Here is a 15,574-nt window from a genome sequence, read left to right on the forward strand (position 1 = left end):
AGTGTGCTTTGAAGTTGTCATTGTAAAATTGAAAAATGCAAATGTGGAGTTGTAGGGGTGTACATACTTTTTTTTAATATAGTACTTGTGAGTCTAGATAGAGCTAAACTAAGATAGGAAAATAACCATAGCTGTAGAGTTGGTGACGATATGAGACTGTAAAATCTGAAACAAACCATGTTAGAAAATATTAAACTGTAATAGAGCAACATACCTTGATGAGAAATCCTACAGCGCCTCCATGTGGTAAAGGTTGGGACACAATTAAAATTGCTTCTTACTGGCTGTTCTATACTTATGAGCAAAGAGTCATTTTAAATTGGCCTATAAAATAGTCATAAAATGCCTTAAAGAGGCTAAAAGTTGGCTGTGGTGTACTGCAGGTCAGTGTAGGGGTGGGTGTTGACGACACGGTGACAAAAGGAGAGACAGAGTGACAGCTGAGGTGAGTCATGTCTATTTTTATTCAACCTCATGTTTCTGTGAAAAAGAATCACAGTTAAACAAACACGTTGTACTTATATACTGTATTTCATGTTCTATGTCAACAAGCAAGTGCAGCAAAAGGTTTTCCGCTACAACAAAGCACACAAAGATCAAGGATCCAACTTATATACTTTAAACTATCTATAATATTTCATGTCAATCAGGAGAATTTATGTAAATGTGCTATTGTGTGACAGCAACAGGTTGGATGTTGAAGATTGTGAAGGTAAACACCCAATCAGCATTTTTGGAACATTTCTTATCTCTGTTTTCTGTACATCTATTTCCATTTTCTGCCGCCCTCTCTTAATTCATATCCACCATTTCACATCCTCTATTACACTTTTTAAGTCATTAGCCTCAAATCATTCTGCATGTTATTTACAAAACTTTGCGTCAGATTTCTCTAACAAATGTCATTGATTTCTATTGTTGAGCAGTGTTTTGTTTTTTTTGTTTTTTTAAAAAGGGAACCTATCATGCAAAATTTCTATTTTGTATATTAAAAGTCCAAGTGCTTAAAAAAAACACCCAGCCAATTTCTGGACAAAAATAAATAATTTTTTGGTGTCTGGAAAACAAGCCTTTTCAAAAGACGGTTCATTCTCATATATAAGAATAATTTTATGTAATGAACATGTTTTGTAACCTGGTCGAGGAAGCGCAACAGTTAAATTTATTTTCACCAGAAAAGTCAAACGTGAACTGGGTAATTAATTAAATGTGATACATGTGAATTGAAAGCAAACAGATACTGTGATTCCAGAAGATTTGTAATTATTTCTCTTTTTCCCCACAGTTTTTATTTCTCATGTCCAGATGAGGATCTGTTTAGTGTGTGGTGGATCCAGGACGCCATACACAAGGTTGCAAGCCCAAGTTAGAAGTGCTGAATCGAGGCCTGGGGACCCTGGGAGGCTGGGAGCCACTGGGTGACTGGTAAGAGGCATTACTGGGACTCATAGGACTTAGATCTGGGGCGCTCTTGAAACTCCTGTTGGCCTGCGGAGGTGGGATTGAAACCGGAGGTGAGGAGAAGGTTGGGAGCTGAGGAAGAGGAGCAGTGGGGGCAGGAGGGAGAGGGGAGGAGGCCCACTGAGGCTGAAAAGGCTGTGGTGGAGGCTGGTTGGGTTCATGGGGCATTGCTCCTGCAGTGGGAGAAGTAAACTCGTCAGAGAACCTTAGTGGTTCTCCAAGTGTTGTGGCTGATCGAGGTACAATAACTTTTGGTGTGGATCCTGTGGCAGTTGGCGGGGGTGTTGAGAACCTCTTTACCTCGTAGACCCGGGCTGTCTTTTGAGGACCATCTCTCTGCTGATTAGCGTTGGAAGGATCCTGGGGAACTCCGCCTCCATAGCTGAACAGGGAGGAGTTAATCTGGTATGGCTGGTGACTCATTATGTCAACAGGTTTGATGGCTGCTTTGTGCCCTTTGGGTCTGTTTGACCCTAACTTTGCTACCTCAGGTTTCCTCTGGGCTTTTGGAGGGCAGGACGGAGACAGTAGGGGGTTGTAGTTGATCGGAGGTGGGGCGCGAATGTTAGGTGAGTACTTCCATGTGGCAGGAAGGGAAGGTGTGGGTGAGGGCTCCCTTGTCTGAGCAGGAGAGTAAGGTGCAGCAGCAACAGATGGAGAACGCTCAACAACATACCGATCCATCCTGTTCTGTCTGCGGGCAAAAAGCTGACCTCCTTTTCCAGCAAGCTGCAGAACCTGGGGGGTCTGTGGTTTAGGAGCCACAGCAGGGGCCTTGGGTCCTCGCTGCGCCTGCATGAAGTTACAAGCTTCTGCACCAAGTCTAAGCCAGTCCTCCTCAGGTCCAGACTCATGACCCGCCTCCCCACTCAGCACTACTCCAGACTCAACACATGGGGTTCTTCCTACGCAATGATCATCCATGTTCTGCACCATCGACAGCAAGTCTGGGTTTGGAGAAACATCTTTGCTTTGCAGTGCGCTGAACATTGGCTTCTTGTTGCTACGATGGCGTGCATCAAGAAGGATACCGGTGCGAGTGGCTGGGACGGAAATACGTTGTTCTCTTGTGGCCATTAAGTCATTGACAGGTGCTTGGAGAGGCCCTGTTGGGGAAGCTGCATTGGTTACGTTGATTATTGGGTGGAAAGACGGAGATGGAGATGGCTGAGGCAGAGCAGGTGCAGGAAATGAGTCCTTAGCTAATTCAGAAGATGGATTCAGAGACGAAATGTGTGGAGGTGGATATGAAGGGGCAGGAGAACAAAGAAAAGGTTTAGCAGTTGATGGGTGTATCGGAGAATACTGATCTGTAGACGGTGAAAATGGGGTTGAGGAAGGAGGATGTGCTGCAGGAAGAGAGAAACATGTTGAAGGAGACTGAGAGAAAGATGAAGAAAGAGCTGGCGGAGGAGAGTAAAGTGAAGGGGAAGATTTACTGTTATTATTCCTCGGAGGGATGTACAGAGAGGTGCTGGACACTGCTCTTCTTGCATCTGGCCCTGGAGGAGGTTGGGTTGGTGGGATTGTCATTGTGGACACTGCTGAAACGGGCTTGGGAGCCATAGTTAGCGGTGTGGGTTTGGGCTGTGGAGGTCGAAACATCACAGAGGTCACTGACGCACGATTTGGGGTTGAGCCTGGGGTGAAGGGCCGTGCAGTGCGGTTCAGAAAGCCGGGATTAGGATTAAAACTGGAGTTACTGATTGAGTCCATGCTGGGGTTTGGACCAAAATCAGAGTGGGTTGTGTTATTAGAGTTATTGTGGAACCCATTTTGACTTTGTATGGGTGTCTCCGAGGGTGGGCTCAGAATGACACTCGCCTGGCTTACGGCAACTGAACCCCCGTTGGTCAAAGCCACAGCTGGAGGAGACATTTGGTTACTGACGGGTTGTTTTGTGAAGCTGTCACTGGCTGAACTCTCCAAACCTGAGATGTCCAACCCAAAGCTTTGATTTAGAGAAGACAAACGTCCTGGTGTTAGATGAGCTGAGTGGTCCACCTCTGCGCTGTGGTTGGCGCTTGGTGTTGTCGGGGTAGTCAGTGTGGTTGACGGGCAGGCAGAGCTTCTCCTGTCTAGCAGATCAAGATAACCCGAATCCCACGTGGGGTCAAAAGACAATCCTTCTTCCTCAACCTCGGAGCCACTTAAAACTGAGCTTCCTCCTTCCTCTTCTGTCTCCCCTCCTGTTTCCCCTTCTGTTTCACCTCCTCTGTCTCCTTCAGCCTTCCCAAAGCAGGTCAGTGTGTACTTCTTGGCTCTTTGCCGCCTTTTCTTGAACATAAGAACCCCTTTCGAATTGGGGTTGGGAGCGTCAGTCAGCAAAGATGCAATAGAGCGGCATTTAGTCCGGGCTTCTTTCACCTGTTTCTCCACCACGCTCTCTCCGCGCTGCAACTCTGCAAGACAGGAAGCAAAAAATAAGCGAGGGACGAAAATAAATCTGCTGAAATGAGCAGAAACGCAGGGGAGAAGCAGTAATGGGAGTTCTGATTAATACAAAACAAGGAGCGAGCAACAAATAAAGGAAGCAAAACAGTGTGATAGTTCTCTCTACCTGCTGGTATCGGCTGATTCAGTCAGCATCATCACAGCTTGGAGGTGGGATGAGCATTCGCAGTGACTGACAGGAGAGCGTGTTGAGGATTTACAACAAAGCATTCCTGCTGCTCTCCAATGTTGAGTCACACTCTGGGAAGATTAGATCACAATCTATCTGCTTCCCAAATTGTGTCCAAATGCTTTCATATTCCTCTTGGTGTTTGGATAATCAGTACATTAGTTTTGGGAACATGTTGAAGGATGGATAAATATAAGTTTTGAGACAGAGTAGAAAGACTTTTCTAAATGTAGATTTCAGAAAATGTGCTGTCCTCTGAAATTACAGAATTACAATCTTATTTATTTTATATTTTTATATATTTTTATGAATTCCAGCACAGTCAAATGCAGCTTTAGATATTTACTGTTTTGGCTGATCTTGAACATGTGTATATTTTAAGTGACACATCATTGACAGACATACAGGGTACAGAAAATGTATTGCCCCCTCTAATATTTGTTTTTATGTCACACTGAAGTCTTTTAGATCATCAAATAAATCTTAATATCAGACAAAGATAACTTTTTCAATTGAAAACTTCATTTATTAAGGGAAAAAGTGCTAGATTTATGTGAAAATGCAACTGCCTCCTTTGTTTTGATTTCTACATGACCGTTAGTTTTTAAGGATTTGAAAATAACTTTTCTGACAACATTAAGGAGGCCAAAAATAAAACAAAAACATAATGTGGTTCAAAGAAATTCAAGGATGGATGAGATCCTACGTCAGTGATGTCTAAAAGTCTGGAGAGAGTTACAAGTCATTTCTAAGGCGTTCAGACTGAAGTGAACCACAGTGAAATTCATTCTCCACTTTTGGAGAAGTGATGGGACAGATGTGAACCTTCCCGGTCCTATAATAATTACTCCAAAGGAAAACTCAACCCTCATCACAAAAAAATCACAATGGAATCTGAGGCACTGCAGCCGTATTTCTTCATAGTAACATTTCTTAATATGGATAAGCTACTCACAAAAGTAATTTTTTCAAAAAAGTAAATGTAATTCAGTCCCACCTCTGACTGCTAATTTGGCATAATTGACAGAACCATTAATTTTTCATGAATTTAAGCATTTTGAGGAAGAATCCTGCAAATTCCCATTTAGTCACTGTAATTTAACGTCCGGCCATTCATGGAGCCCCTGGTTTATTCAGCAAGACAGCCATCTGAAGTGAACCTGCACAAGACCAAGTCAATAAAACATAAACCAAAATGAAGGCTTTGGATTGGTCTAGTCAAAGTCTGAAAGTTCATTTAATTAAGATGTCATGGCTTGATTTTAAACGGGCCATTTGTGATGAAAAATGCCTCAATGTGGATGAATTATTAAACATTCAGCACAAAAACAGCAGAACTTCACAACAAATTTAAGGGAAAAATACTATTTCACACAATTATCCAGCTTTTATCTGTTAAACAATGAGCCCATCATTTGAAAACAGCATTTTGTTTTTACTCAGATTATCTTCATTGTCAATATTTGCTTGACATTGCAAAACACAAAATCTTACCAATTATTTTATTATCTAGTTTCAAGTACACATATCCAAGTACACTTTAAATAGGACAAAACTAAGAAAAAGTACAAGTCCCATTGGCAGATTATTTCACTTATGAAATAAAAAAAAAAGTGTTGCAATAAGAGGAACATTCTGCCACTGGAATTAGTACTTTTTAAATTAATATGAAGTCATTGTTGACCTGAAACAAGCTCAGGTCATTTACTTATAAGTAAAGGGCTACTTATAAGTTGGTCTTGTCTTATTTCAAGTGGGTTAGGATAAAACATTTGGTAAGATTCTGTCTTTGCAGTGAAGACAGATAAAAAAAAAAGCAAAATAAAAAAATGTATGGAGGCAAATACTTTTCCTGTGTTTCTGTTTGAGAGCAGTTTTGCTTTCTGCCTGGCAACATGTGAGACATTGATTTATTAGACCAGCTAATTGTAAAATAAATATGATCGTTATCTTTACCATGACAGCAAAACGTTTGATGTAGGTCAATACTTGATTCCAGTCATTGCAGGCGAAAATGATATATTTTCAAATTATAATAACAAAAATAATTGTGCCCTTGTAATAAATGGAATTGGAAACTGGTGTTGACACTTTAACATCATCCACACTGGTCCAAAGAATCAATCTAACAAAAGCACTGAAATAATTATAAAAGTTAATAACATTTGCAGTCATTGTTTGCAGTGACTTTTAAATAAAATATAGGAAAGGTCGCTCCGACATCGTTTTGGTAGAAGCTTATTTGATCACACAACCTTCACAGATTAAAACAACAAACATTTCTTTTTTTTTTAAATAGATCATTTAAATTTCACCTCCAAAAAAGAAAGTCAGTCAATGGCAGAATGAGTCTTACCTGCGTAAACAGTGTGTGGAACCCTGAGTCCACCTTTGTCTGCACCTACAGGAGATGTGCGGTCCCTCATTTCACCACTAAGTGTGTGAGTGTGTGTCCCTCGGACCCTCCCACACACACCCCAACAGAGTCCAAATCAGCTCTGAGTGGAGACCCGTTTAGACACTGTCTCCTGTTCTGAGAGCTCAGCCCATGTAAAGACCTTTGTCTGTTTTCAGCAACCCAAAGCAAGACATGATGTCAACCCTCTATTCCTGTCTGACAGGCTTCAAACACCTGTCTGCGCTCTGTCCTAAACACACGCACAAAGAGCGGGGGACCCCTCACCACATATTTATATCACTGTTTATATTTGACTGTTTGACACGTAGCATGTGGCCGAAAGGTTAGCAGTAAGTCATTGCTGTTGTACACAAAGAATCAAAACTCTGGAACAACAGAGTCAATGATCTCGGATCTGAAGTCGCCGTGTGTGTTTGTAACACGAGAAAGGGCAGATCTCTGGTGCCACCGTTTGTCCTGTAGTAAAGCCCTCGGCCTGCATTAAAGTTATTCACGTCCGATGACAGATCGTTCATTGCAGCAGCATTCCCACCAGGAACAGGAACTCAGTCAGTGCATAGTTATTCAGTTTAATCAGCTGTCAGCTCGGTTGAAATTATGATTCAAACCAATAAGGTGGAAATAACACTTTACAGGTTCAAGAAGAAGTTCAGCAAAAAAAAATATTTATGAATTGAAAACACTCTTGTTGATGATCCTCAGCAAAGAAGTTCCAGTCTTGAGAACTCTTGTCAGACTTAAAATCTCTATTACTACTGCATCATTTTGCTGATCTTTTCAGCAAAACGAAACCAAAAAAACAGAAACAACTGTTTAAATATTATGTTCATCCTGTGTTCATCACTGGTGACCTGGACACCTGGTCACCAGTCCATCACAGACGCACTGTCACAATAACAAAATTTGCTGGACAATAAATTGTCCCAGAAATTATTACAAGAAACAATCATTTTGTTCTTGATTCAGAGCCATAGGGCGAGAGGCGGGGTGCGCTTATTTTAACTTTTAATATTCATATGTCATCCTTTTGGGGAATTTCATCCACACATTGCCTACCCTGAACTCTCAGACATCTAGAACTTCACATTACATAAAATAAAATCCAAATAATCTGTACATCAGCTCTCCTGAATAGATTTAAATAAACAGAAACACGTTTATTTCTCTATTTATGTGCATACAAGCAATTATTCACACACTGTCCACATATATACACATTAAGCTGGTCTATAAATCAGGGCTCTGCTCTCTGAATCACAAAGTTTCAGGAGCTATAAATACAGCCACCGAGACAAATATCCAGAATACTTCCAGCAGAGGATGAGAGGGGAACGTGGAGAATCCCTCTGCTGGTGTCTGGTGTATCTCACTTCATTGCTCCAACATGCAAATATAAACGATTGGACAGGAAGAGGTGATGGCCACTAGAGGGCGAGCAAACAAAAGATTTAAAACCACAATGTTTAGGTTTTGGACTTACTTTGTAATGTGGTCTATCTGGTGTTATTTTCTCCTGTTACAGCTGAATAGTCAAATTAAATTAATAAAACGAAATGTATTGGAAAAAATAAATAAAAAAACAGGATGCAACGGAACACAACAGGGACGAGCAGCTGATTAGGACTACAAAAACGCATCACTGTAGTTTTTACTATGGCAGAACTCAGGAAGGAGTTGGCCTACAGAACTTCTTGTGTTTGGGCATTTTATAGCTAATTTTAACCAACCATCATTACACATGGGATTAGTGTGGCAATTTTAAATTAAGCTTAATGAAAATTTCAAAATGAAAGCTTTGACAATTTTTACATCAGATTATTGCTGTTTTGGGCATTTAGTAACTGATTTAACCCAATCACTGTTGCTCATAGGATTAGTTAGGATATTTAAAATGAAGCTAAGTCATGGGTCCTGCAATAATATTAGCTTGCAGTATCTTTTTCTCTCAGGCTAATGTTTGTGCATCAACATTAGCACAAACATTTGCATTTCTTCATTGATCTGTACAAAATAAATTAAAATAACAGATAGATGTATGAAACCTTTAGTCAGGTTTTATCCAGATGAAGAAGATACTCAAATCAAATTTCCTGACATCCTGGTTTTAACATTTCTATGTCCTTTACTGAGTAAAATCTTCACAAAATCTAAAATAAACCTAAAACATGTTTATTTTGTTCAAATCAAATTGCGTTAGGATAATACTCACTGGCCTGTCTAGCTTTGTCCATGTAGCTGGTAGAGAGTTCGTCGTTTACCGGGCTGAGTTGCGGTCCCACCATGGGCACCAGATGATGACCGGAGCCCAACTTCAAGGCCTCTTTGGCCCGTTCAGGAGACACCAGAGGAGGGCAGACTGGTGTAATGTAGCCCCCTGTCTCCTGGAAGCCGCTGTCCCCCTCTCCCTCTGCGTCCACCGGGCCCTGATCAGGGGTCGGGGTGAGGGTGCGAGGGGTCAGTGTGTGAGCGGATGTGAATCTCTCCTCTGGGTCGGGCAGGTAGATAAACTCTCTGTAGGGGACGCTGGTGAGACCCTGAGCATGCCACTGGGTGGTAAGTCCTGCGTCTGTAGCACTTTCATACCTTGGGTCAAACACAGATGCAGAACTTGACTTTACAATCTGCCATGGCTCACACTGCAAAAACACAAAATCTTATTGGTGTAGTTTGTAGTGGAACAATCTTAGTGGAACAATCTTAGTACACTTGATTTTAGAGAAAATTTACTTAGAAGGTAACTTTTCTGTAATATGCAGGAGCTTATTTTAATTCAGTCATTCTGTAATATAATCAAGAACAATGTCTTGTTCCAGTGACGGATTATTTCACTCCTATCTAATACTTTTCATCAATATTAGGAAATTAATTACTTAAAGGGGCATTATCATGTGTTTTATAGCACAATCAAGTAACTGTTACATTCCATTGCTATAGAAACACTATTTTAAATCTGACTTTGTAAATCAAGGCCTTAAAATTTGGCTCCTGTCTCTTTAAGAAAGTCCTGCTCTTTCCAACACTCCGCCTTCAGGAAGTCGTCACAAGTCACGAGGAAGGTCTGCTCTGTGAGACAGAAATTGCAGCTCAGAGGAGGAGCTGTGCCTCGAAGGCGGGGCTTTGTCCACCCAGGAGTTTTGCACAGCTGAATGGTTGCCAAAGAGATTAGAGGATTTGTATTAAAGAATCAAATAAACACTCCAGGTATGTTTTTCAAAAAGAAATTACATTATAACATATATATATATATAGCTCAAACAAGTTACTTTTGTTTTATTTCAAGGGTACTACAATATTTTCTCCAAAAACTAGACCGGCTTGGTATGATTTTGTATCTTTGCAATGCTGTTAATGGTAAAGATCTATTAACGGTCTTCTTCTGGTTCTTCTCTTACCCGCTCATCTCAGAAGTCTCCTCTTCTTGATTGTCGTAACGCGAAGGTGAGCGAGCATGAGGAGACGTTCGCCGTTGGCGTCGTTGGTGCGTTTGTGAACGTGTGTCTGCGTCGCTGTCTGTTTCACCGTAGTACGCCTCGCTGTCCGGGGGGGAAGTGATGCCTCTGGATAACTCAGTGGGAGAGAGAAAGGAGGAGCTGTTGTTCAGGAGGGTGGCAGGAGGAGACAGAACCCTCATGGACGACTGAGGTGAAATGGAGCGGGCAGAACAAGGTCGAGAGAGAAATCCAGAGAGGCTCCTGGAATAAAACAAATATTAAGGCAAAACTTAGTTTTAATGTTTGCCTGTACAAATTAAATTAACAGTGCCCATGTTCTGACCTTCTAACTTTTAGGGTCAGTGTGGAAGTCTCTTTATCTACTAGGCTCATGGCCTGAGCATGTGTGAGATCTGCACACATCTGGTCACCAATGGCAATCAGCTCATCTTGCTCCTTCAGTCCGGCTCGGCAGGCTTTGCTGCGCTTGCGTACCTAAAGAAAGAAAAGCGTTTACTGCAGTCTCTGGAGTAGCTTTTGGTATTTCCAGAGGTCTTCTACTGGCCGAAGCAGCCTGAAAAAACCTGGAGGTGGATTTATGTCAGAGACATGCTGCTTAGGAGCTTAACATTAGCTCAGTCCTTTTGATGAGGAGAAGGGAAGCAGCTTTGAACAGTTGAGAACTACAAATAAATAAAGAGCTTCCCTATTTGGCTCAACTCTTTCATTACTTAAATCACTTCTTTGCTTATATTGGTGCCTAAATACACCCAATCTGACCATACTAAATACTAAGTACTGCAATATGAACAGGTAATTGAACATGTGACATAGGCATTGTCACATTGTCCTAATGGATGTACATTGCCTCTTTATCGGCAATAACAAAACATTAGTCTTTCAAAATTTTCATTTGACAAGAAATGCATAAAAAAATTCAAGGCTCCTATCTTCCTGGGAAGCATCCATTTTGACAGCACTTTGTCACCGAGACTGTTGCTTTTTTAAAATCGTAGTAATTATGGTATTGATGTGCGTTGGATTTTTGTCACAGAAACTATTTAGAGCCTAAAAGCCAGGAACTGAAATAAAATGATTGAATCTATTGATCAGTTTTATCATACGCGGCAGCTTGAGGTCGCGAACCCTCAGGAAGTACGTTTTTAGAGGTGGTGTGGGGGTGATAGTGGGTTCAGATGAGATGGTGAGCATTCCTGTCACACTTGGAGCTAAAAGTAGACGATAAGGTCGTCCCATCTGTTCCCTCGCACTCACACACACTCACACTGAAACACACCTTATCATGGCTGCTGAAAGTGAAAAATGTTGATCATTCCAGCACCCACTTGAACTGTTTGCCATCCTGATAAGGCTGCCTCTTGGCCCAGTTTTTCCATTTGGTTTTAAAGGCAAATGTATGAGCACACATCATAAAAATGGGAATTTGAACAGCTGCGTGCAGCAAGAGGGGCATGTCTGTCGCTCGCCATAAGCTCCGCCCACATTTCCAAAATAAGAACTGACTCAAAAAAAATCAAAAACATTCCTAGACAGAGAGAGATGGGTGAAGGAAAACACTTCGCTCTCAAAAGTGAAGAATGTCAAAATAAAAAGCTGAAGAAAGACACACACACACAGATACAGACTTATATGTGTGTGTGTGTGTGTGTGTGTGTGTGTGTGTGTGTGTGTGTGTGTGTGTGTGTGTGTGTGTGTGTGTGTGTGTGTGTGTGTGTGTGTGTGTGTGAGAACAAGAGGTCTGGCTTTTTTCATCCTCAGGTTCCAGCTGCTCTCATACGAGCTATTCTGATCCGTTTGAGCTCCGTTCTCAGCTGGGCTTATCTGAGGTATGCCTGACCACACATAGCACACGCAGCAAGAGGAAACACACAGATCTTACTCCAAATTAAGGCGATTTTGTCAGCCTAAAAATACCATCTGCACAGATAAATTTGGTTTTGGAGCTAATCTGTCTAAATTTGAGAAGTCTGGAGATCTCGCAAGTGATTGGTCAGCTTTTGTCATCCGGGTCAGCGAGGTCAGATTCCTGCTTCCAGGAATAACTTTGCTCAATAGATCAATGACCCTCAAGCTTTGGCTTTCTTTAGTGGTTATTTTGATCTGAATAATTTCCATAATTTACTTACATGTAAACTGGTAGATAATGAACCTGAAATAAATCTTGTTGGCTACAATTTAGATGGGATACTAACACCAAACTAAATCTGATGTAACGGTAAGTCAGACTAAACTTTCCCTGTTGTAAATCAGAATTAGAAAGAACTTACAGGAATTAAATTTTGGAAGATTTTTTGCTACTTCCCTTAAATTCCGGAGTTAATATACATATTTGTTTTTCTCATTCGTTTTGTTAAATCTTCATTTTGAATGAAACCGATATCCAGACTTTGCAATAGGCCTGTCACAATAAATCAATTAATCACATGATAATTTAAAAGAAACTCAAAAATTTTCATTTGCTTTATTTATTGTATTTCTCTCTATCAAAAACTGAATGATAAATGTCTTCAGTCTTGTGTTTTGGTCTCAACTATCCCTTTTTTTAAAGATAGTTTTCTTTAGAGATTTTATCATTTATTTTATTTCTTGTTTCTGCTGTTTTCTTTTTATTTTGGATATTTAATATATATCTCAGTTCCAGTGTTTAAAAGTTCATTAAAATTTAAAGTATATTGATCTTTGAGAATGTGTCCTTGCATTACTAATATATTACTTGAAAATGTTCTCAACACAACAATATGTGTTTATCGCATATCGCATATTGTAGTTTTGTTCTGGGGCAATTTATTGTCCAGCAAAACATGTGATTGTGGCAGGCCTACTTTGCAAGAAGCTAGAGGAATTTATATTTTATATTTCAATCAAACCAGAAAGGAGACAAATTCAGTGTCCACAAATTTGATGCAAAATATAAAAGAAAAAAAGTGAAAGACTATGAAAAGATTCAAGCTGAAGCTATATATGAAAGAGTGACTTCTTTGAAACAGTCTTCTCATTTTTAGTGCTTCTCTCCATCTGTATAGGCAACATAACCCTCCTCACAAAGCTGTGCTCCAGCAGCTCTCTGCCCCAGAAACACAATTGTACAACAGCTGAAGTTTAAATTAAACTGGACCTTGGCCAAACACTGCTGTGTGAAATAGGAGGCAGGATAAAAGCTAATCTGCAGCAGAACATTGCACTTCTGATAGATAGATAGATAGATAGATAGATAGATAGATAGATAGATAGATAGATAGATAGATAGATAGATAGATAGATAGATAGATAGATAGATAGATAGATAGATAGATAGATAGATAGATAGATAGATAGATAGATAGATAGATAGATAGATAGAGACAGACAGACAGACAGACAGACAGATATTTGCCATTGCACAACTGTATAAACAAACTCAAACATGCTCCAATTGATATGTTGCTGCTACATCATTGAAGAGGTGGCGAAATATTGTAAATAATGTTTTCATCATTTATTTTGGAATTATTTTAACAATGCTACTTAATAACAGTGAAAGCCATACTTCTTTTTTTTACAGTCTTAGTTTAAATTCTAAACGTTTGAAAATCACAAAACCAGCTCAGCACTTTGAACTTGTTTTTTGACTACTGTACCTTTGCCACTTGTAGAGGCTTTTGCTGCTCCGCTCCTCCTTGCAGCCTGAAGCCCCATGGAGCTCCTCCTGAGAGACAGACCAAGATCTCCTCCGCCACCATCTCCGCTCCCAAACCGCAGACCAAGTGTATCTGAATGTGTGTGGGGAGTCTGTTCTCTTCTTCCTCAGTTCCTCACACTCTGGAGGTATCAGACACTCTCTCTGATGGTTCTCCAGATCACCCCACCCTTTCATTGCTAATACTGGAATGCAGCGTGGGGTGGAGGGTCGGGGGGTTCAGCGTGTGAGAGTTGGTGACCATCATCCTTCTGTGTATTCGACACTTGCCACGTCAGTCTCAAGCACCACATGCAGGAGGGGATGCTTGCTGATAGACGCTCCAGAAATAACCACCAGCCCTGACCTCCTCAACACAGCCAGTCTGTCGAGGAGCAGTGGAGCAGATTTCTGCTCATTTTCCCTACAGGACCATTTTTCAAAGAAAGAAAGGGTAAAAAAAAATATCTACTGAATTTAAGATTTAATTTATTATAGTAGAATGTCCAGTTCCAAGGAAGTCTAGTGTACATCAAAACACATGTTACACAAAAGCCCATCCATCTTAGACTGACTTAAATTGGTTTAAATTTAACAAAACTTGTGTGGCAACACTTGAAAGATGCTTTTACATGTGTTCTTGTCTGTACCTTGTCAGTCAAGTTGTTTTGAAGAGTGGATAACAAATTATTTGATGACCAAGTGATTAAATGAATTAAAAATCACTCATTCACCGCAGTGTTTCCGGTTTTATTTTGGTTTTTCAGCATGTAAAGCACTTTGACTTGCCTGATAGACCTTTTTCACGCTTTCGGGATTGAAAGCGGATGTGGCGTTGGACAACTTCCGGTGGCTAAAGCGTTAGCATTAAAAGGCTAGGAAAATGGTTCAGTCTCGGCGTAGTTGTTTTTGTTCAGTCCCTGGTTGTTCATGTGGGGCAAGAAAACAGCCTTATCTGTCATATCATGTGTTCCCGACGGACCCGGACCACCGGAGGCAGTGGATCCAGGCGATCCGAAGAGATGAAGGTCCGGACTTTTGCATAAAGTCGGGGAGCACTTTCGTATGTAGCCGCCACTTCACACCGGAGGATTTTGTTAGCGGATCCACCACCAGCCGCCTTAAAAGTGGAGCTGTTCCTTCCTTGTTTGCCTGGAATAACTTCACTGCACCGGCAATGAGAGAGTCTGCTTTCGAGAGGGCTAAGAAACGGCAGTTTGTCCTCTCAGAAAGCTAGCCAGGCTGAAGATGCTACTGCGGACCATGACTACACGGCACAGCCACCCTCAGGTAAAAGATAGTACATTGTATATATTTTCCATGTAAGATAATTTCAGTAAAATATAACTGTTACTATATGATTATTATCATTATTATTATTATCACATAATAATGAAATTATGAGATTATGTGGTTATGTATTTTGTGGAGAGATTAAGTCCACAAAATACATAATGTATACATACATGCTCCGACTCACAACATGTATTGATCTTCACAGAAGTATTGTTTCAAATATATAATTAAAACTTATTGCTAACCGTATGTTTTGCTATTTTATTTTGTAAATTTACAGGTGCACTTGATGAAACTCTGGATTATATTAAGGAGTTGGAGGCCAGACTTCAAAAAGTGGATTTGTCTGCCACACTTTTTAGCCGCTACTGTGCCTCTGATGACCAGATCCGGTTCTATCAATCAATCAATCAAATTTTATTTGTATAGCACATTTCAGCAAGGCATTTCAAAGTGCTTTACATCATAAACACAAAGTCATGCATCATGGAATAAACAATACATTGTTAGGCCCGAGCAGCTAAGCGCTGCGAAGGCCTATTGTTTTCCTATTGTTTATTAGGCCCGAGCAGCTAAGCGCTGCGAAGGCCTATTGTTTTCCTACTGTTTCTTATTATTAGGCCCGAGCAGCTAAGCGCTGCGAAGGCCTATTGTTTTCCTATTGTTTA

The 15,574-nt window shown here is 40.6% G+C and overlaps 1 protein-coding gene across 1 annotated transcript; it reads right to left on the reverse strand.

Annotated features, from left to right (window-relative positions):
• Window positions 1-445: 445 nt before the first annotated feature.
• LOC129368119 (synaptopodin 2-like protein) lies at window positions 446-13,878 on the reverse strand. The gene is made up of 5 exons (XM_055042969.1): window positions 13,573-13,878; window positions 10,278-10,429; window positions 9,896-10,195; window positions 8,713-9,086; window positions 446-3,863 (listed from the first exon to the last, which is right to left on the reverse strand). The coding sequence occupies exons 1-5, from the start codon at window positions 13,672-13,674 to the stop codon at window positions 1,318-1,320; spliced, it is 3,474 nt and encodes a 1,157-aa protein (XP_054898944.1). The 5' UTR covers window positions 13,675-13,878; the 3' UTR covers window positions 446-1,317.
• Between the last annotated feature and the right edge of the window lie 1,696 nt (window positions 13,879-15,574).

The sequence above is a fragment of the Poeciliopsis prolifica genome, unplaced genomic scaffold (genome assembly GCF_027474105.1).
Source record: "Poeciliopsis prolifica strain line A6 unplaced genomic scaffold, Auburn_PproV2 SCAFFOLD018, whole genome shotgun sequence".
Lineage (NCBI taxonomy): Eukaryota > Metazoa > Chordata > Actinopteri > Cyprinodontiformes > Poeciliidae > Poeciliopsis > Poeciliopsis prolifica.

Excerpts from the sequence above, each read along its gene's own strand:
- LOC129368119 (XM_055042969.1), bottom strand. The coding sequence starts at position 13,674 with ATGGTGGCGGAGGAGATCTTGGTCTGTCTCTCAGGAGGAGCTCCATGG. Across the intron at positions 10,196-10,277 it reads CTGACCCTAAAAGTTAGAAG|GAGCCTCTCTGGATTTCTCT; the intron begins GTCAGAACATGG and ends GTTTTATTCCAG. Across the intron at positions 9,087-9,895 it reads GAGACTTCTGAGATGAGCGG|GTATGAAAGTGCTACAGACG; the intron begins GTAAGAGAAGAA and ends GTTTGACCCAAG.